Raw genomic sequence first — 21,388 nt, 5'->3', positions numbered from 1 at the left:
TTGTGCTGCTTAATATTTTTTTAGAACCTGTCATACTTTTTTTCAGAACTCTTGATAAATAAAAAGTTAAAAAGAACAGTGGTTATATAGATTTTTTATTCTATTAAATTTGTTAATAGAAATTTTGTTACAATATACACTACTATTCACAAGTTTGGGGTCAGTAATTTTTTTTTCTTCTTTTTATGAATTAATACTTTTATTCAGCAAGGATCTGTTAAATGGATAAAAAGTGAGAGTAAAGACTTATATTCAAAGAAAAGATTTCTAGGATAAAAAGTGAGAGTAAAGACTTATATTCAAAGAAAAGATTTAGTTCTTTTTAACGTCATTTTATTCATTAAACTGGAAGCAATGTCTCTCATCTGAACTGAACAAGAACGTAACAACATGTTACCCTCAAACAATGATAATCATTTACCCCTAAATTAACATGGATTAGAATGATTTCCATCAAGGATAATCATCAGCATGAGAATGACTGAAGGACTGTTAAAGGATCATGTGACGCTGAAGACTGGAGTAATGGCTGATGAAAATTCAGCGCTGCATCAAAGAAATAAATAATATTTTGAAGTATATTATAAAAGGAAACCAATATTAGAAATTACAATAATATTTCACAAAATTAAGTTTTTTATTAAAAATCATAAAAAAATCTAACTGATCCCAAACTTTTGAATGGCAGTGTACGTAGAATCGGTTAAACAGAAAAGCCTGCAAAGGAAGCAGCAGTTTTATGACTTTGCAGCTGAATTAAATGAGGCATGTTGATGGCTTTGTGCCTAGAGTGATAAAAGTGATTTTCTTTTATTTTTCACAACGATGCCTCAGTGGCACAGGTAGCCTCAGTACTTGGCTTGATGGGGCCTGTCCATTTTCAGATCCCTTTTGCTCTAGTGGAGATGAAGAGGCCGTGATTGTGCTGAAAAAAATATCCGGGAGTGCATGTGCCCTGAATCAACCCTCGACAGTGTAAGGTCAGTCTAAACGGCTGGAGGGAGGAGGGGACGTCCTGCTAATCCAAGCCCTTACATCCTTGCTTTACAATACCACGATCGCCTCTGTGGCCATGCATCTCACCGCTGACCTGCTCTCTAAGCTGGAGAAAGAACATGACCAAAACACATGCTCAATCACACCGCATCTCTACAGCTGTTGCATTTTCTGCACTTGAGGTGTTGCTATGGCGACAGTCAGCCATGTTGGCCTTGATGATTTCACAGTCCTTCCTTATTACACTCTGTGGTTTGAAATGACTCAGGACGATTCGGTGCGCAGTGCAAATGCTTTTGACAGCACGGTCCACTGAAAGAGAAACTGTGAAGGTAATGTTTGCGCCATGAAAACTTGAGGACAACGTCTTTGATTTTGATGTAGTGTATATCCTAAATATTTAGTAGTAATTGTGTATGTGATTTTTCAGTATGATTAGGTTAGTTCTGTTAATTCTACCTCCATCCATTCATCCAAGTGATCTTACTCTGCACCCTATCTAGAACCGATTATGAAGTTTTCTAAAATTAGTATTTGTAAAATAATTGTAAACAACAAATAAATAAGTATTTGTAAAATATTGCTTAAAACAATAATAATAAAAATTATTATTATTATAAGTATTTGTAAAATATTGTACAAAAAATTATTTTGTAAAAAAAAAAAAAAAAAAAAAAAAAATTGTCTCCTGTGAGGTGCAGTAGATGTGAGGTGGCCGACACTCTCTGACAGCATCTCAGAGAGGGACCGCTGAAACCAGCCCCTCCGGCAACCCATTTATTTTTAACTCTCCCTCATCCCACCATCTGCAAAAAAAAAAAAAAAAGCTCCTGGCTCTCCATTAGTGCAGTCACGTGCCGCCAGAGATGCACGGGCCAGTGGATGGCAACAAGGGACCAAGAGTCCCCTCTCCACATATTCAATCAACTCCTCTCCACGTGAGGGGTGATGCCCAGAACATACATCTTTACCTTGAAGGTCTGTGGTTATAGCTAACATTTCCATCAGACTAGCTTGGACAAGCTTAACTTCTGATTTTAAAATGCTGGTCAATATTTGATTAGATGTTTAAGGTGGCTGGTTATTTTTCAGGTACAGCTTGACCAGTATAACACTGATGACACCAAAAGCCCAAAATGCACATTAATAAATGTAGATTTATTAATGTGGAAAGCACATTTCAGATATTTCTGTCTTGGATGAATTTAATGAGAGATCTTTGAGTTCATAATGAGATTTCTGACTTCTGATTGCAGACTTCTTGGGGGAATTGTGAGTTGCGGTTAAGATCTTCTCTGAAAGAAGATCTGAAAGTAGAATATGAGATAATTTGGGTCTTTTTCTTAGGGGGAAATGTTCTAGGTTTCTATTTTCAGCCAACTGAAGATGAATCTGTTTTTGAAAGAAATAAATACTTTCAGTCAGCAAGGTTGCATGGTTTATACAAATATATCAAGCAGCACAACCATTTTAAACTGTGAAAATAATATGAAAATAATAAGATGATTTCTGAAGACTGGAGTAATGATGCTGAAAAATAATTTGCTTTACAGGAATATTACATATGTGTGTGTGTGTGTGTGTGTGTGTGTGTGTGTGTGTGTGTGTGAAATATATATATAAAATATTGTGAATTTTTTTATATATATATTACTGTATATTTATTATTTTTACTGTATTTTTTGATAAAATAAATCCTTGGTGAACAAAAAAAAGTGATGTGACTTTTTTATGCTCACCAAGGATTTATTTGATCAAAAATGCAGTTAAAGAAATTAAATATTATAAATAATAAATGAATGAAAGCATTTAAAAAGTTTATACTGTCCACCTTAATACTATAGCTCTATATCAAAATATAATATCAAGTTAATACTTAAATGAAACATAAATGTTGCTCCAGGGACATAATGGAGTTCTTCAAAGTGCATCCAATTGGAAATATAAAATTCTTGTGGTGGGAATGAACATTTGCAGTTGACAAAGATGAGACAGAGCCAATGGATGTTCAATGGAAACATGACAGCACTGTAACACAGAAGATGGTATGTTTGTGTGTTTGCAATGCTTTATTTTGTCATGCCGGTTCCAGGACTGCCAGCTGTGCCGTGCTCCAGTTTTAAAAGCTGAAGAATAGTCTCTCCAGAGAGCAAAACATGCAGTCTTAGATGCAGAAGAGGAATGGATGCCCACTTCCTAGCATTAAAGAGTTAGTTCACCCCAAAATTAAAATTAGCCCATGATTTACTCACCCTCAAGCCATCCTAGGTGTATATGGCTTCTATCAGACGAATCCAGTCAGAGTTATATAAAAAAATAAGCCCAAACCCCACCCCACCCCCCTCTTTTGGACTGATGAACTTTAACACCCACTGAGTGCCATTCTAAAGATTGGAAGATCAAAGACATTTTTTTGGTTAATATTCCAAGTGCGTGGTGACCATGATAAAGCGCTGCATAAAAACTCCCACCCGTTTTGCCATGACAGTAGTGATCTACAGGCGAGCATACGACCGTGCATGCATGTGAGGCCACGGGTGTATTTTTTACGATTCATTCTCGGAGCAATCAGGCATCTCAACCACTGTGTCTATTCTGACATTACCGCTTTAATGAAGCGTGAAAGTGGCTCGCTTGCTCACCTTGAGTGTGTGAGCATGTGTGCGTGTGTGTATGGAAGGGGTGAAGAGTGTATCAAGTGTCTGCTGCTGTGTGTCAAACTGACTCACCAATCAGGAGAGGTGGATTAGTTCATTGCTGTGGCAGTGGGCGGACTATCAGAGCTCCTCATGCGGTCACATCATCTCTTTCCCTCTTTTCCTCGTGTGTCAAACTCTTCAATGGGTCCTTATGCAATGGCCTAAAAAGTGCACAAGCCGCTCTTAAAAAATGTATGAACGTCATTGCATTCGAAAACAAAATATCAAAACAAGTGGAATTTATTTTTAACGAAGCAATGTCTCTCATCTGAACTGAACAAGAACGTAACTGACCATGTTACCCTCAAACAAATGTGGTGCATAATGGTCTTCATTTACCCCTAAAGTCTTACTATTGGATTTAAGAACATTTTTACACAGCACAACTGTTTCCATCACTGATAATAAATCAGCATATTAGAATGATTTCTGAAGGATCATGTGACACTAAAGACTGGAGTAATGATGCTGAAAATTCAGCTTTGAACACAGAAATAAATCATATTTTAAAGTATATTAAAACAGAAAACCAATATTAGAAATTGAAATAATATCTCACAACATTACAGTTTTTTTTCTGTATTTTGATCAAATAAAAACAGCCTTGATGAGCACAAGAGACTCCATTAAAAAACATTAAAATTCTTACTGATCCCAAACTTTTAAAACCTCTGCTCAATTTGGCTCATAAAAGTGAATAGTTCGGAGAAAAGCTCTAGTGGCTTTTATTTGCATTCAATGCCACTTCTGTGAATATTTTATTATCTAATGCAATGATTTTTAAATGTTGCTTAACCGTCCAAAAACGATTTACTGTGATGCTCTGTTCTCATCAGGTCCTATGGAGCCTGTGCATATCTTAGCAAGAAATAAGGACAGAGAGGAATAATCACATGGCTGTTCTCTCTCTGCAAGAGTTTTGGCTGTGAATCAAACCTCCCCAACACACATTCTCCCTCTCTATCTATCTAAACGTCTGCTCTCCCAGGGGGCTCAGCGTTGTCTGGTTTAGGGGAGAGGAAACTCTCTGACTAGGCCGGGTAGGAGGCAGGAGGAGGGTAAGTGGCACTTGGCTCGTGATGCTGCTTTAAGTTTTTTCTCTCATGTTCCCCGACTCCCTCTGGCCATGGCCGTAGAGCTCTGGGAGACGTGAAGGGTGATGAATGGAATGGTTTGTGTTTTGGGAGGAGTGGCGTTCCCTCCTGAAACCTTTCAGCAAGACGTGCCATCACTCATGGCTGGCTGGCCGGGAAAGCGTAATCATCCCAGGTGCTGCTGGCTGGTGATTTTCACTTTTTTGGCAGACTGCTCAACACAAAGGATAATAGAGTGTGACAAAAAAAAAAAAAAAAAAACGGACTCAGCGGTTAAGATATGTTTCTCCTTCCATGAGCCTTTGTTTATCTGCTCAATGCAATGTAAAAGATTAACTCTGCAAATAAGCTATGGTTCAATCCAAACCAGAGAGCAAAGTTTGAACCAATATTGGGTACAAACTCAATAAATCTGTAATATATATCAATTTGTATATATAGATATACACACAAACATTTATTTGTTCGTTTGCTCAATGCTGTGTGAGATTTCTTTTTAAATCCTAAAATCTAGGATGTCCAACTAAGCAATTTAATGCATTCTAAACGCAACAAAATGAACAGCCTAACTGAATCATATTATGCATATTCTTCTTTTAATTTATTAAATTGCACTTAATTAAATGTTCAATGCTGAACATTTATGCAATATAAAATGTCAGCCAGGGTCTAGTTTCTTTGATTTGTGTAAAACAATCTTATGAACATTTTCAGTATTCAGTAAAAGGCCACCAACACAGATTGATCATGCTTAATTAAAAAAAAAAAATAGAGAGTGTAGAATCAACACTGACCTTGTAAAGTAGTCCAATGTAAAGTTTAAACTGTTTCTAAGATACCGTCATGCTATGAATTGTGAATACATATGTGATATGCTCAATTTTTTTATTAAGACTTTACAATTGGTTGAATCAGAGTGTCAACAAATTGTCACCCCACATTAGATTGACCTTTGATATGATATGTAGTTGAAAGTTATTTGACCCTGAATCCTTTACAGTCACTGTCATTTATCTGGCATTGAGAAGCATGAGGGACGCGACCACCTTCTTACGCTCCATCTGTCCAATGTGTGCTCAAGCGGCAAACTGCTGACTCAGCTTAAGGCGACATCCTACTATACCAGACTCCAAATAACTTAAATAGGGTCCAGTTGTCACACCTACCAACAAACTGTTTTTGCACCATTTATGAAAAAAAAGGGGTTAAATCAGCCAAACTGATTTGCAGGACTCTCAGCCTGGCCAAGCTGATGTTTTGCTAGTTTAGCTGATCGAAAATGGTGAAAACTTCTCTAAAACCATCAAACCAGCCAACTGAGATAAAAAAGGAGAACTATCTAACCAGGATGATCATACTCACCAATTAAGATTAAGAAGACATGTGACAAATTGCTGATACTTCTCTCTCAATTCCTGTCATGGACACTAAAATAATACCAGAGGCACCTTGAAAGCAAGTGTAAAAGATTGAATCAGAATCAGAATCAAATTTAACCTTGTGAAACTGAAATGACCTTGTTTGGTTTGGATGTGAGCAGGACAATGGCTTGTCAGTTTTTCAGTGTGAGAAGAAGCTCATAACATCATGTTGGACGATGTCAGAAAGGTTGGCAGGGCTATTAAAGAGGAAATTCAACACTGAAAAGATCATTTTTATCAAAAGCCTATCTATGCCATATAAAGGCTAAATGTTTTTGAAATTGATGCTACATTACTAGAGCAAACTGAGTAAACTGAACTGTGGCAACTGTATGTACAGCGAGACCAAAGATCAGTTTCCTGCTTAGGCTGGACAAAGTTTAGTGTTTAATGGTATGTTTACAACAACAACAATATACTAATAGCAGAAAAATTTGTGTTGTCAAAACAATCCTTTTCACACGCATCCATGAAAATTTATATAAAAGCTTTATTATAAATGCCAGGCCAATAGTTTGCGATGTTACTTTGTAAAAAGTCACTGCGTGCTTGCGCACACACCTAGAGATGAAACATGTAATACACACGTGCGTGAAGTCACCATTTTCACAAATTCAAATTTTTGTAGTTTACACAGAGATGATAACAGTATCATTTTCAAAAACTTGCACTATGTAACCCATTTTCAAAATGCAGTTGTTGTATAAATAAACGGCCAAAACGCACAAAAAGTTTTAATTTTTTAGTTGAAAACGTTATCGTTTAAATGCCCCCTCAAGTTTAAAGTTTAGAATGTACTGGGTTCGATCTGTGAGCATTTTATGTTACCTGATTGTTTATGTTGACTTGTCAACAAATAAATGGGAACATCTTGGTGCAGGTAATGTGGAAAAAGAGTACACGTTGTTTGTTCACATGTAATACTGACAGTGACTTTAGATGTAACAATACAAAGCTAGTTGAAAACAGGCAACAATTTGAACTCAAGAAAACTACGTAAATAAATATGGGCGGTACATTTCCAAAGCTAAATTTTTGTATCTTATTAACCCCTAAAGGGAGCATTAAACTAATTAAAGTGTACCTTTGGAAAGTGTACAACCCCAGTCTCAACTTTTGTACCTTTTTTTCTGAGAGTGTAGGACATGAGAAGTTTCAATTATCTGACTGAAAGTATCGGTTGACCCTGCATCCTACATCACCACTGCCACTGACAGGGCATTGAGGGGCATCTGTGATCCGGCCACCCTCTTACACTCCATCTGTCCGATGTGCACTCAAGCGCCCGGGCTGGGATCTCACACACCAAACTGCTCACTCAGCTTAATTGATCTGACGATTCGCGTTTAGAGCCAAGAGGAACAACTGCATCTTTGCCCAGGATTCATCCTAAGGGATCGATTTCATTTACTTCCAATCTTTGATCGGTGAAAGTAATGACTCGGAAAGAGAGATGCATGCATGTAACCTCTGAATCTAAATCAAGCGGAAGATCACTGGTCAGTTTAAATAAACAGACATTTTAATCCCATTCTGAGACTTACTGTATGACCGTAATACATACTCACCAGAAGATCTAATCAATATTTCATTTATTTGACCATGAATATGGTGACTAATGTGTCCTTATGTTAGTATGTTAATAATTCTCTCTATTGGCCTTGATGGCCGTATTACAGTCGTAGAACAGCCCGCAGTCCCCTAGCATCAACAAACAGATTAATGTTGAATTGCAATTTCCTCGCAGTCACATCGATTAATGAATCCCACCGTCATTTCTGCGTCTCAGCAGTATTGAACAGGGCAAATTATTAAAAAGCCATTTTGGCTATACATGAAGGTGATACATGAGGTCACTGTCATGAAAGAAAACATCCTAATGTTTAAGATCAACCGTGTTACAATTGTCTTTCTCTCTTTTATTCAGAGAGCACACTGTGCAAAAATGTACAGGAGCCAAAGGCAAGCCAAGTGTATATTTAGCTCATGTAGGCTAAAACAGATATTGCATTGTGTTACTTCAAGTCGCTTTATCTTTTTTGGTTCTGTCAGGGAAAATTTGCTTGCTGACATGATTAATTCATGCTAAATGAAATGCTCAAATGTAATACACCAGAATGAGACCAGAAGTTGTCAAATTACATGGCATAGTATGCGCTAAAGACGGACCGCAGTTTTATATATTGACAAAGCCGCCAATTCCCGACAAAGACCTGCAACATTCATCCAGAGACTGACGAGGCGTTGTTCAGATGAAAGATTGTCCTATTGAGATGGATGAGTTTTGGGTATTGTGAGGTGTAGCTTCAGCATTCAACAGGCATTAATCAGCATCCTTTGCCTTACTACTGAATGCCGATAAATTTAAATACATCACTAAGATTTGACTTTTTATTCTCCATCCTTGCCTTTTTCATTTGAAGCCTGACATGTTTCTTGATTTAGGCTGTGATGTGGCTGCCTCTCCAAACAGAATCAGTACATCTTATTGATTTCTGTGGGAATGAGATTTGTAGCGAGCAGATCGCTCGTGCTGATGATGCTGTGCTTGTCAGATGAAGGTGGTTGTGCACCAGGAAAACGAATGGAAGAATGGTGTTTGGTGAATTTGAACCCAATACCAGGAAAATGTAAATTAAGGTGGGCTGCATATTGGCTGTATGGCGGCTACGGTCTGATGCTAGTTCCAGACGGTAAACCCACAAAGCACCCGCAGCCATTTCACTGACTGTCTGAAGCATTTTGCACAAAAAAAATTGCAAGCACTGACTGAAATAACCGTTTACAATCGGAGTCGGAGTACATCAGACAAAGTCATTTTTCAGTCAGTTACATAAGAATGTCCATAATAAATCTAAAAAATAGTGGAAACTTTTTTAAAGCACAAATATAGTTTAAACACTATATTTAGAATTATATTTACAAATATACTTAAAAAGTAAATTAATTATATAATAAAATATTCTCTATAGACTTTGAATACATGTGATTGTACACAGCTTCATTATTATTTATAAACCTATAATTGTGTGTGTGTGTGTGTGTGTGTGTGTGTGTGTGTGTGTGTGAGTGTATTAATAAAACAAAAATACTTTTTATGTGTGTGTGTGTTTTATATATATATTTAAATAAATATAATTTATGAATTATTATTGGACACCACGTGAGCTAAAAAAAAGAAAAATATTGAATTGAATCAATTGAAAAAAAACATGCTCATAAAAAGTTATTGTATGGATAAATTCAATTTTTAAGCCAAAAAAATATGTATTATCATAAATATGATTAATCTAGTCAAGAACCCTCTTTCAGACACCAGCATCCAAAAGCAGGCCAGCCCAGATGTTAAACCACAACAACACAAGCCGAGGTAAACACTTTTTCACACATTTTTTCCCCCTCAGTGTGGCAGTAGTTGACTTATACATTGTGTACATGGTCGAGAGGGACATTCAATTAATTAGAGCAATTATCCTCTCTGAAAAACATTTAGTCAACGTTCAAATCAAATTCAATCAGCTTGACTGAAGATGCTTGCTGCACTCTTTTTCATGGTGTTAAACAGAAGAGTGCTATTTATATTTTACATGGCTCTTTTTAATATGATGCTACATGCAGGTTGCCAGTTGGTGTGGAGGTGTACAGGTGTGCATAATTCATAGGTTTTTTCTCTCTTATTTTTCTCTGCGGAGGAGGAAGAGGTGGATGGAGTCTTGTAGCCCACAGAAAGTCCAGAAATCACACATGCATTGACTGTAATAGTCCAACATCTTTAAAAGAGCAACATAGATTGATATGTGCATGCTTATTTGTGTTTGAGTGACTCAGGAAGCATTCAAACACATGGCTCATACCTCTCAATTATACATTCAACCGTCAGCGCTAATTAAAAAAAAAGCCCACGTCCCCTTTGTTGCACTTATCTTGTTCCTTCAGAATTACATGGCCCATTTTGTGAAGAATGACCTCAATATTTCATTCAAAAAGGTGAATGTGGACTAATTGGGTGTATTTATAAAAGGCTATGACCCTTTAATGCACTCTGAGACTGTGCACAGCTCTCTTTATTTCATCCTTTCTTCATACGTCTATATTATCATGTGCGCACACACTCGAAAAAGCCTCAAACTGCTATCCCACACACGCAGACAGTCATACAAACCAGCTAACCTCCACTCTATTACTGCAAATGGTTCTGATGGCAAAGAGTTTGTTTTAAAGTATCATTAAAAATTCTGCACAGGGTTAGAATAATAAGAAATAGCAAATAAATAAATAAATATTTTTTAAATAAAACATTTAAAAAAATAGCAAATATGGTATCTATAATGATAATTACACGTCTTATGAATAATATGCAATATTATGACATGACTTTAATTATAAAACATAGTCATACTGTATGTCATATGACCAACTAGTGAACAATTACAGTGATTTACAGTTTTTTCAACTGCTTACACACAAATTCTTTACGTGTCACACAATTTCTGACACTTAAACACCAGAACCTGCAAAACCATACACTAATTCTCAGACTTTGACTCAGTTTTAAAACACAACACAAAAATCTAACAGGAAGTATCTTGATTTCCTTTTTCAAACACAACTAACCAATCAAAATGGCACACTAATTCATCAGTGCCTCACAGTGCCACACGAACCAATCAAGGCTTTAGAATAGGCCTATACTGTAAATACACATCTACACAACTACACATGCCAATAAAATATTGCCAGTATTGTGTCCCCTTCACCACAGACCTGGTCATTAAATGGGTTTTGCTTTACCAGTTTTGCTTGGTAAATTGACATTTTTACTTTAATAAATATTTGTGGAAGTTTAGCTACTTGCAAGAAACATGTAACTAGTCCAGGAGATCTATGGAGTAATCATTTTGCTGAATTTTATTATTATTATTTTTTTTTTTTTTTTTTGAGGTTGCATTGATCGCAATATTAGCCTAACTGATGTGTTAAATATTTGGTATGGAGAACCATTATCAAAATAGCAGATTCCTGTAGGCTTTCAATTCCTATACTTCTGTGGGGTCATGCACCAGCTGAGCAACTGCCATTGAAATGAATGAGAATAGCTTTCTCCATGTATAATATAGACCTCCTTGATGTAGGTAGTAGACAGCTATGGGAGCTCATAACTCCCCCCCCTCTCTCTCTCTCTTTATGCTTGCAGAAGTTTGTGTGGGAGGCAGCCTGCCTTGTATTTACCCAGTCAGGGAGCTCCTACCTACGCAGGAACCTTGGAGAGAAAATGCCACCCTTTGCTATGGGTTCCATTTTCAGAGCTGATCATAAAGGGAGCAGGAGCGAGCCACTTCACTGTGTTTTTAAAGCATACTGAGAGATTAATGCTTTCTATTATAGAGGTTTTATTTATAATGCTTGTTATTAAGTATTTTATTTTCAGGCATACATATAAGATTATATCATAACTGAAGCATCTTATCTACAGCACTAAAGCTTGCCCATAAATACATAATAATGCAAGGCTTTATGTTTTTTCTTCACATCACCACAGATAGAAACTAACACTTAATCAATAATATCCACAAAACATTCACATCCTAGGGTCATAACCTTTTATTTATTTATTTATTTATTTGTGCAGGTTGCACATGCTGTGTGAAAAAAAATAGGCTTTTTTTGTATACGAGTTTATTTTTGCCATATGGGAAAAATAAGTAGGCTAATACAGCAATGCGTTGTCTTTGTTATGAACAGAATGCCTTTCAATTTTTTTCATTGCTATTCAACACATTTGTGCACTGGACTCAAAACCTTTTATATATATCCAATAAACAAGCCGATTAATTAACTATATATAAAATGACAACAACACCTGAAAATGGAAGTGGTGAGCACAAAGTCAACGCGGATTTTATACTTCGCCTTTGACCCGTCTGTGGTGCCGTAGTTCGGAGTCCGGAAGCATCATGGACATCAGGAAGCTAAAAATTCGTTGTTACAAACAAATGCAAGAATAATTCAGATTGCATATGTTATTTTTAAACGAAGATGAACTGAATTACAAAAGTAAGTCGTTAATACTAACATTTCGAAGTGTTATCGCGATATATCAACGCCTTCATAGTGTTTACAGTCATAAAGTTGAGTGTCTGGTCTGTGCTGGTTATGTGGCAGTTTCCCATCTGACTTCTATTAATCCTGAACTTTGGCACTCGTATTGTATTGAACAGGATCAACATAACTCTTCTATGTATAACTTACATCGTTTTTATGTATACATCGTAAAAATCGTATGATCGTTTTCATTTCGCAAAAGCATCAAATGCTTAAAGCAGCTCATCTCCTCTCTCTTTATGTAAACATCTATATGAAGCTGACACCGGGGCCAGTTTTCACACCTTTCACTACAGTTACAGTGAATATTTACAGTGAATATTACGGTTGGGATGTTTTTTTTTAAAGTCATTATCTAAATATAAACAGTATTCTGTATATACATACAGTTTGTACAGTGTAATGTGTAAAGGAAATATGCACATTTGTGTAAATGGACCGTAGACTCAAAACCTTTGATGTACCAGAGTGAAATAATTTATATATATTGCATGCATGATCAATATATCAATTATATGAATGCGTTTTTGATATTTTTGTAATTGCATCACTGACTTTAGTACTAACACCTCTTTGTTCTATTATTAATTTTAGTGGAATGCATCAACATTATCTTTCCTAGTCTTGGAGCAGTGAGGCCTCTGTGATTATAGCCTATTCAAAAATGTCAGGCCAAGAGGAGTCGGACAAGGGTGTGGATATGTGGTCCTCCCTCCGCTGTCTAGGGTATCTCTCCAGCTTCAATTTGCTGGTAGCCGTGTGCTTGGGAATGTACGTACGATGGGAACAGACTGCAGAGCCCATGATTCTGGTCATCTTCATCTTGGGTTTGTTCGTATCAGCCATAGCCTGTATCCTCTACTACTACTTTTCAATGGAGTTGGCCAGTTTGAGTCTCTTCCACCTGTGGTTTGGCTTCCTGCAGGGTCTCCTGTGCTTCCTGAACAGCCAGTCTCTGGAGAACGACATAAAAGAGCAGGTTACAAACTACCTGTTGCTCTCTAGTGTGGCTGTTCGGATGCTTTGGGCCCTAACAGAACGTCTGTGCAGCAGCGCTACGAATAAACCAGTCGTTCTCACCTCATCGGAGTTTCTAGAGCTCCTGGGATTCGCCGTCGCAAGCATCAGCTTGGTTTTCTATAAATCGCTGGCCATGATTGCTCTGACGTCATCGTTAACGGCCCTCATCGTCGACCTTCGCATGAAGTCGCCCTTGGCTCTCCCTAATCTAGCCTGCTTTGCTGTGATCACCGGTGCTACCTTCTTCCAGTCCTTGGAGATCCAAGCAAACCCCTTCGCGCTCAGCTGCTTCCTGGGCCGGCTTATCTGCGAGCCTCTTCTGGACGTGTACTTCAGCAGTTTGTCGGCGACGGAGCGCTGGAAGCAGTTTCTCTCAGCCGGTCGTCTGTGGAGGAGATTTTCTCTGTTCCCGCTGGCATTCGTCGAGCTGGCGTTCTTTGTGCTCTGTGCCTTGAAGCTGGGTAACTTGACAGTTTGGTATCTGGTCATCCCTGGCTTCTGCATCTTTGGCCTTTTGTGGATTCTGTGCCACATGGTGTTCCTTGTCACACTATGGTACTTCCACACCAAGCTAAGCGAGTGTCAGAAGACGTGGGCAACCCAGCGCTCAGAAACGCTCAGTTTGGACAGGATCATGGCCTCCAGGGGCATGCGTCATTTCTGCCTCATCTCTGAACGGCTGGTGCTCTTCTGCCTGATGTCCACCATCATACTAGGGGCCGTCTCATGGCAGGTAAAGCATGCTGAATAATCATTCTATTTATCTAGATATCATGAATCCTGTCATTAACATCCAGCTCCAATGAACAATGGAGTTGCATTGCCATCCTATCACTCAAACCACTTTTAAAAGTGTCAGCTCCAATGAACAATTTTGTTGATTTTAGGTAATGTCATTATTTATATTTTTTTGAGTGTTTTGGGATCGTTTAATTTGGTTTTAGTCATTCCAAACCTCTTTGACTGCCTTTAGTATAACACAAAAGATATTTCTAAAAATGTGTTTTTGTTCATACGATTGGTTGAGGATAAAACATTGGACTCCTTAGACTTCAATTCTATGGGGGGAAAAAAGCAATTAAAACATTTCTTCAAAATATCTGCTTTTGTGTTCCGGTAATTGACTGTTTCAGGAACATTTCACTCGAAAAAGATAATTCTGTTCCTAACCCCATGACATTCTCTCTTCTGTGGAACACAAATGAAGATATTTTGAAGAACGTTTCAACTGGTTTTACCCATACAATAAAAGTCAAGCCAAAACTGTTTGGTTACCAACATTCTTCGAAATACCTTCTGTGTTCTGCATAATAAAGTTGCTTTAGAATGACATTAGGGTGAGTGAATGATAACACAAGTGACTTCATATTTTTGTTGAAGTATTATTTTAACATATTAAAAATAATATATGCCATAATGTCTTATCTACATCAATAATGCATAATGTTAAACTCAATAAACCAGCCATCAGGTCTTGAGCACAAGTGCCAAATCTAACCTTTATAGTAATCCACTTATAGATATGAATGCTGCAGTGAGTCATTAGAAGCAGCTTTGCTAATGTTATCCAGCGTGTAAAGCAAATGCAATGTTTAATTATTGTTTTTTTTATAAAAAATTTGATTTTGCCTATGAAACCAGTATATGCTGGTGAGTCAGAGGCATATCCAGGCTGTAGTACCCTTGATTAAAATGAACAGGCCTGAGAACAAGAGGAATACTAGCATACTACTCACTGAAGACTGCACAGTGTGCTCTATTTTTAAAGCAAATTGTATGTGAAACATTATGTAGCATGCAACAGAAAAATGTAGAATTTAAATTTAGATTCACATGGCGTCATCAGATTGCGCGTTTAATTTAGCACGTGGCATCTGACAAACTGATGAAACCGATCTAGAACACTTAAAATTGAAGATCAAATCGAGCAAATATCAATGTTGAAATTAATCTAAATAGCTAAAGTAGTAAGCTAATACGCTATTGCCAGCCTCTTTAATTGTGATTTTGTGATCTTGTGTGTACATTAAAACTTTGCCTTTAAGTTAGAGTGTGTTTGTTTGGATGTACCTCTGAATCCACTTCAGAGCTGTTGATCACCAAGGCTTCCTCTCCACAGGTCACTAATGGACTCTTCATGAGTGTGTTTTTAGTGGTACTGCCACTGGAGTCTCTGGCTCATGGACTCTTCCATGAACTGGGAAACTGCTTGGGAGGCACCTGCGTTGGGTATGCGGTGGTAATTCCCACTTGCTACAGCAGGTAAATGCACATACACATATACACAACAGAGATACTGCATACAAAGACATTTTCTGACTTACATGTTCACATTGTCACAAGTACATTGATAGAAATCAATACCATGCAGAATGCTTCTTGTTGATGTTTTATATAACAAACATTGATAACGGAGAAACTTTTTTTCTTATGAATCATATTTCTTAGAGTCAGTTCACATGCATTTACATGTATTCATCTAGTGGAAGCTTAAAGTGACTTGCAACTGAGAAATACTTGTAATTTATCATAGAGTAATAATATTACCAGCAATGCAATACTGAACTTGAAATTGAAATAACTTAAAATAGATTGAAAGGAAATGTTTTATTATTATTATCTGAAATGCTATTATTTATGCTTGTGGATTAATTGTTTCTTCTGTTTGTGTCAATCCATATATACAAGCTTAATTCTGTATCCACTGCAAAAGTATTTTTCTATATTAAATATTAGGTGTTGAGTGGTCCATGGTCTACACTACACATTTTTCCCAATGTCCACTTACAATGCTTATCATATTTTGTTGCAGTACAAACAGTTTTACATGACTTCTTTTCATCCTTTCTCTGACCCTTATAATTAAACAGTTTTTCCTATTATACTCTTAAGACTTTGACAGTATATGCAAATGACTTCTATTTTGATTGGCCTTTATTTACCAGTATATTTCACACTGTTGTTCTTCAGGTCAGGTCAGATTTTGATATTTTGAATTTATATGCAAATGATTAGCAGCGTATTTTAAAAGGCTTGTTTTGTTTGGGTTCTGAATTCTCAGGACAATAACATGTTAGGTACAAGGGTAATCAAAAAAAAACTCAAAAAAAAAATGTTAGCCTGAAGGTTGGGGTGATTTAGGGTCGCATTTGGATAGAAGCGTTAGCCTGCTAAAATGCAAAGCGTCTGTAAAAAAAAATGTTAGCCTGAATGGAGTGTTAGTCGCTTTGGATAGAAGCGTCTGCTAAAATGCAAAAATGTAAAAAATGATAAGTATTTTGTTTAGTGTCGAGAAATAGAAGGGTGGAAAACCACCCTGGATTGGATCTTATGAACACATGTTAGCTTTAAATAAGCTCATAGCCTTTAATAAACTTGGTCTATTGCTGGTCCCACTGGGGGAAGCATGTGCCATGCATACTGAGAGAGCGAGGGTGGAGTACAGGGCAGGCCTTCAGTCAGGTCGCTGATTATGGTGTCGATTAGGATGCAGCTCCACAGCCTCTTCACGCTTAGTATTCCAGCACTCTTGGTGAAAAGGCTCAGTGTGGAGCGGGCACATGAGGGGAATGTAGCAAGGTGTAATCTTCCATTTGATGGGTACAGATCATGTTTTTACCATGACGAGGGCCTCTTGGGAAGATGAGAGGGGAGGGAGGGAGGGATGAGAGAGAAATGCTCAGTTCGACAGGCTTGCCTTCAGCAGCAAGAGCTCCTTTTCATTCTTAGCAGATGCTGTGGTACTGTTTCCTCTCGCATTTAAAAGGAAAGAGTTCTGGCCATCATCCCAATTTTCAGATGGTTCACCCAGAAAGCATTTTAATAGTTTATATAAACTGTGAACAGTTTATTAGCCCTTTTAATTAAAATCTTGTTTATCTGTTCTGATAAATGCCTTGTTGCTAGTAAACTTCTTGTAAAATAACATTTCAGGTAAAATTTTGCCTTTGGTCATGATATTATTTTAAAAATGTTGTGTTGGGGAACGAGAGGCGTTGAACCAGGGATGGGTTGAGCAGAAAAAATAGGATCAAACAGGAAAGCTACGAGATTGAGAGAGAAGGCAAGAGTCCTGACAAACGAGCTCAGAGAAGCGGTCATTTCCGCTTGAATAGCTTAACACCTGCCTGGGTAGTTTTCATGGGTCAATGTGCCTTAGACTTGCCATTTCAGTCTTCAGCAAGCATGGGGAATAATCTTTCAACAGTGCAACCACAAAAAATTGGTCTTGGTTTTATAATCACAATCTTCGGGAAGCAATGTTATAGGGAAAATCATAATGGTCTTGGTTGTTAATTGTCGACTGTTCTTGGTGATATTTACAGTGGAAGCTTTGCTGTGCTCTTTTTAGAAAGGCAGAACGGGTTAGGTTGACCCTGCGAGGAGCTGCTGAATTACAAAAAATATTACAAAAAAGAATTAACATCATCCTTACTATGGCCTTTCTCCTTTTCTTTGTACCTTTTTCTGCATCTTACATTTTCTAAGCCTTTTTGAATTCACTCTCCATTGTGCTTATTCCTCTTCTTTTTTGTACACGGGTCAGTGTACACTCATAAGGTCAAGGTGACCCAGTTAGCAATTCAGAAGCATCAGCCTCTCTTTCACATTTCACCCATCATTTTATCCTCTTTTTCTCAATGGGATGCAGTGCGGATGGACAGCCATTGCTGTTGCCTCCGGGGCAGGCCCAGGAATTGCACTCCACAGCTACTTTGAACGCTGTGCAGCGACTCTTCTCCCACCACCTCATCCAGACCTTTGGATGTGACTACTCCACCAGTCTAAGCCTGGACACCCTGCAGGCCAATCTGCGCTCCTTTCTGGAGCTCTGCACCGCAGAAGGCCCGCGGCATGACACCTACATCCTCTACTACAGTGGCCACACACTTCCCAGTGGAGACTGGACTCTGGCAGGTAAGAGCTGGATGGCAGGTGCAATTTGTAGGGCAGAAATGATCTAAATTAACTGAAAGTTAAGGTTATGAATTGTACAGCGTGTATAGGTGAAAATGTATGGATGAAGACCCAAACTCAATTTATTTCTGTATGTCATGCACCAATCGGGAGTTATTCATATCATAGGTTCTTAAATGCTAAAATCAATATTGCTTTTTCGGGTCTTTGTAAAAGAGATCAAGGCACAAATGCTTTTATTTTGGCTGGGCTCCAGCAATTTATCGTTCTGAAAGCTCTCCGAACTGTAAATATATATCTTGGCTCCATCGCTTCACCATGCTTTATCTTCCTGCCTGTGTGTGCATCCTGTAACTCAGTGAGGTATTAATCCTTATGAGCGATATGGGATGTCACAGCCTCTGTCATACTGTTTGATCAGACCAGGGTGGGTGAGAAACAGCCAGGAATTCTCATTCAGTTTTTGAACAAGGTACTTGCCGAGCATTATTCGCAGTCTTCCCCGCAGCGTGGCAAACTGTCAGATTTCTTACACCTTTTCTGTGTTGCACCGTCTCTCTCCATTTCCCCTGCAGCAACAGCCCGTCACGTCTTATCAGCACTTTCTGTATTTGTGAATGGGAATTTCTCGAATTCAAGCTGGTGCAATGTTGATTGAATAGTCGCGTTGTTTGAACTAGTCTAGAGTTGGCAACCCCTTGGTAGTAAGCGGCCAAGGGCCAGATTTACTAACAGCTTGTGCCAGTGCAAACCATCTTTTGGCTTTAAAATAGTACTAGTAGTATAAAGTAGTAGACGCGCAGTGAAGAATTAATGCTGAAAAGGTGTGGACCGTTATATTTGCACCTGATCTTATTGAATATGCATTTGTAGGAGTTTCCAAAATTTATGAGAGGAGAGTATTCAAATGAATCACGCAAAGTGATTTACTAACGTTTGCACTCATCAAACTACTGGTATTTGTGCCATTATTTAACACCCAAAAAAGCATGTCTTAAACTGTTTTGCGCTTGAAATGGCTGCATTTGTTGTTGCTAGGAGGAGGCACCGCAGAGAGTAGAGAGCGTGGTAGAAGGTTTTTTCCACACATTAATTTATTTGGAATGCCAGAACAACACATTATCCGAATCCGAACATATCCTAACACTAATTTGCGCTGTGCTTGGTAGATTGCGTTGGTCATTATGGAAATTAGATGTCGCATCTGTGTTATTTATTTTGCACATTGTCAGTAAATCGCCAGAAATGTCAGAAATTTCCACGCCCATCGGCGCGGTTTTGTAAAACTGGCCCCTAAGGTCTGGTACAACCTATTCTGGCCAATTGGACAAGAAAAGAAGCTCCCTCTCTTTCTATTGATTGAGAACCTTTCTTGTCCACAGGTGGTGATTGCTTGCGTCTGCAGCAGATCCTTGATATGTGGAAGGAACGGAATGCCAGCTTCTCCTCCCGCCTCATCCTGGTCCTTGACACTGAGAATTCTGCGCCATGGGTAAAGGCAGTTCGAAAGGTGGAAAAGATGTACGTGGCAGTACAAGGAGCCAAGATGAGCCCTGTCCAGGATGCTGAAGCCCAGGAAGCCCCTCGGTTGGGAAACTTCACTGCTGAGTGGGTGAAATACAACTGTGATGATGGTGGTGTGGTGTGGTGGTAGGAGGGGTGTGGTGTTATCTGCTATTTATTGCGTGTTGTAAAAATGGTGTGGTTACTATGTTCACCTGCCCACTGGAAGTGATGTGGCCAAGCACTGGAAAACACACTTCCCCAAGGCCACGTACCCATTGCTGGCTGTGGCGAACTGGTGCTGCGGACTTAACCTCCTGTGGCTGTGTAGTGTGTGTTTGCGCTGCGTCCGAAGACTGAAACTTTCTTGGTTCCCTCCCAGTATACTAGACACGGGGCAAGGGATTAAACTAGTCCGATCATAGGTGACCAGTTGGTTTGCCTCTACACAATGTACATATATCACCATATACCTTTTCTATGCAATTTGTGGGATTTCCTTTATTGACTGTTCAGTTGCCTTTAACAAATTACTTTAAACAGTTATGGATGGGAAACGTGGATCGCTCCGTCTTTCTTCTAATCCTGGTCCTGGAGAAACCCCAACACTGCACATTTTAGAAGTCTCCCTATTCAAACACACCTGATTCAACTCATTAGCGAAGACTCCAAGACCTTAAATGTGTGTGTCAGATAAGAGAGACACCAAAAATGTGCAGTGTTGGGGGTTCTCCAGGACCAGGATTGGGAACCACTGCTTTAGAGTTTAGTCACACCTAATTTTCAAATCAGCCCCATATGACAGGTTCTTCTGTTTATCTGTGTGCCATATACACAATATAGCCACTGTCTTATCTCATATACAGCATTGAGACTATCAGCGCCAAGTGCCTTGTGTTAATTTATTAAGTTTTTAGTGGGTTTTCTAGGGATTTGGGTGAAATATGTGTATTGCAATGTATTCGGTCTCAGGCAAAGTAAAGCATGAAATCTAATTGTACCTTTAAAAAGGTTGTTACTTTTTTTTGACAAGCAGTAAAGCAGGTCTGAAATTGTTGTTTTTCCAAGACCTCTACAAAAGCCAATGTTTAAACCATATCGTGCTATATTTTATTTTGTATTCTCTGTAGGGTTTTTGTGTTGAAGAGATGACTTCATTAATTATTTTTCAACAGACCAGTGTCCTTTAATAAATACTATTTAAGAATTTGGTTAGTAGGTGTTCTAGGTGTTTTTTTAGTGATGATTAGTTAGAATAGCTTGTTCTGGCACTACTGACTGCCTCACTGTCAAAATCATTACAGTGCAATGAAACGTTCACTTCCTAAACTCCCACAATGTACAGTAAATACATTAACCTTATACTGAAAATCTTTTCTGTCTCTTTCAAGCCAAAAAATGGAGGTTGACTGCATATAGCACTGCACTTTTTGAAAGTAAACGAAATATCAGAATCACTAGTTCTATTACGTTACAGTTATGTACTACCAATTGAGTCATCAGTATCCCAATGTATACAGGCTGGAGTTCCTTGCCCATGCAAATTCATGGTCACAATATCCTGATTCAGGACATAGGAAACAAGGAAGAGTAATGAGATGCAGCACCTGACTCTGTTTTATATATAGCTGTAATG

The 21,388-nt window shown here is 38.2% G+C and overlaps 1 protein-coding gene across 1 annotated transcript; it reads left to right on the top strand.

The window, feature by feature from the left end:
- Positions 1 to 12,066: 12,066 nt before the first annotated feature.
- Positions 12,067 to 20,956, top strand: LOC109066260 (transmembrane protein 168-A-like). Its single transcript, XM_042722665.1, is given in 6 exon segments — positions 12,067 to 12,205; positions 12,907 to 14,065; positions 15,452 to 15,594; positions 17,984 to 18,249; positions 19,632 to 19,899; positions 19,901 to 20,956. Coding segments are annotated over 5 exon segments (2,043 nt in total). The 5' UTR covers positions 12,067 to 12,205; positions 12,907 to 12,976; the 3' UTR covers positions 20,178 to 20,956.
- Positions 20,957 to 21,388: the final 432 nt, after the last annotated feature.

The sequence above is a fragment of the Cyprinus carpio genome, chromosome B4, assembly GCF_018340385.1.
Source record: "Cyprinus carpio isolate SPL01 chromosome B4, ASM1834038v1, whole genome shotgun sequence".
Classification (NCBI taxonomy): Eukaryota; Metazoa; Chordata; class Actinopteri; order Cypriniformes; family Cyprinidae; genus Cyprinus; species Cyprinus carpio.
This window is presented reverse-complemented; position numbering and strand designations above follow the sequence as displayed.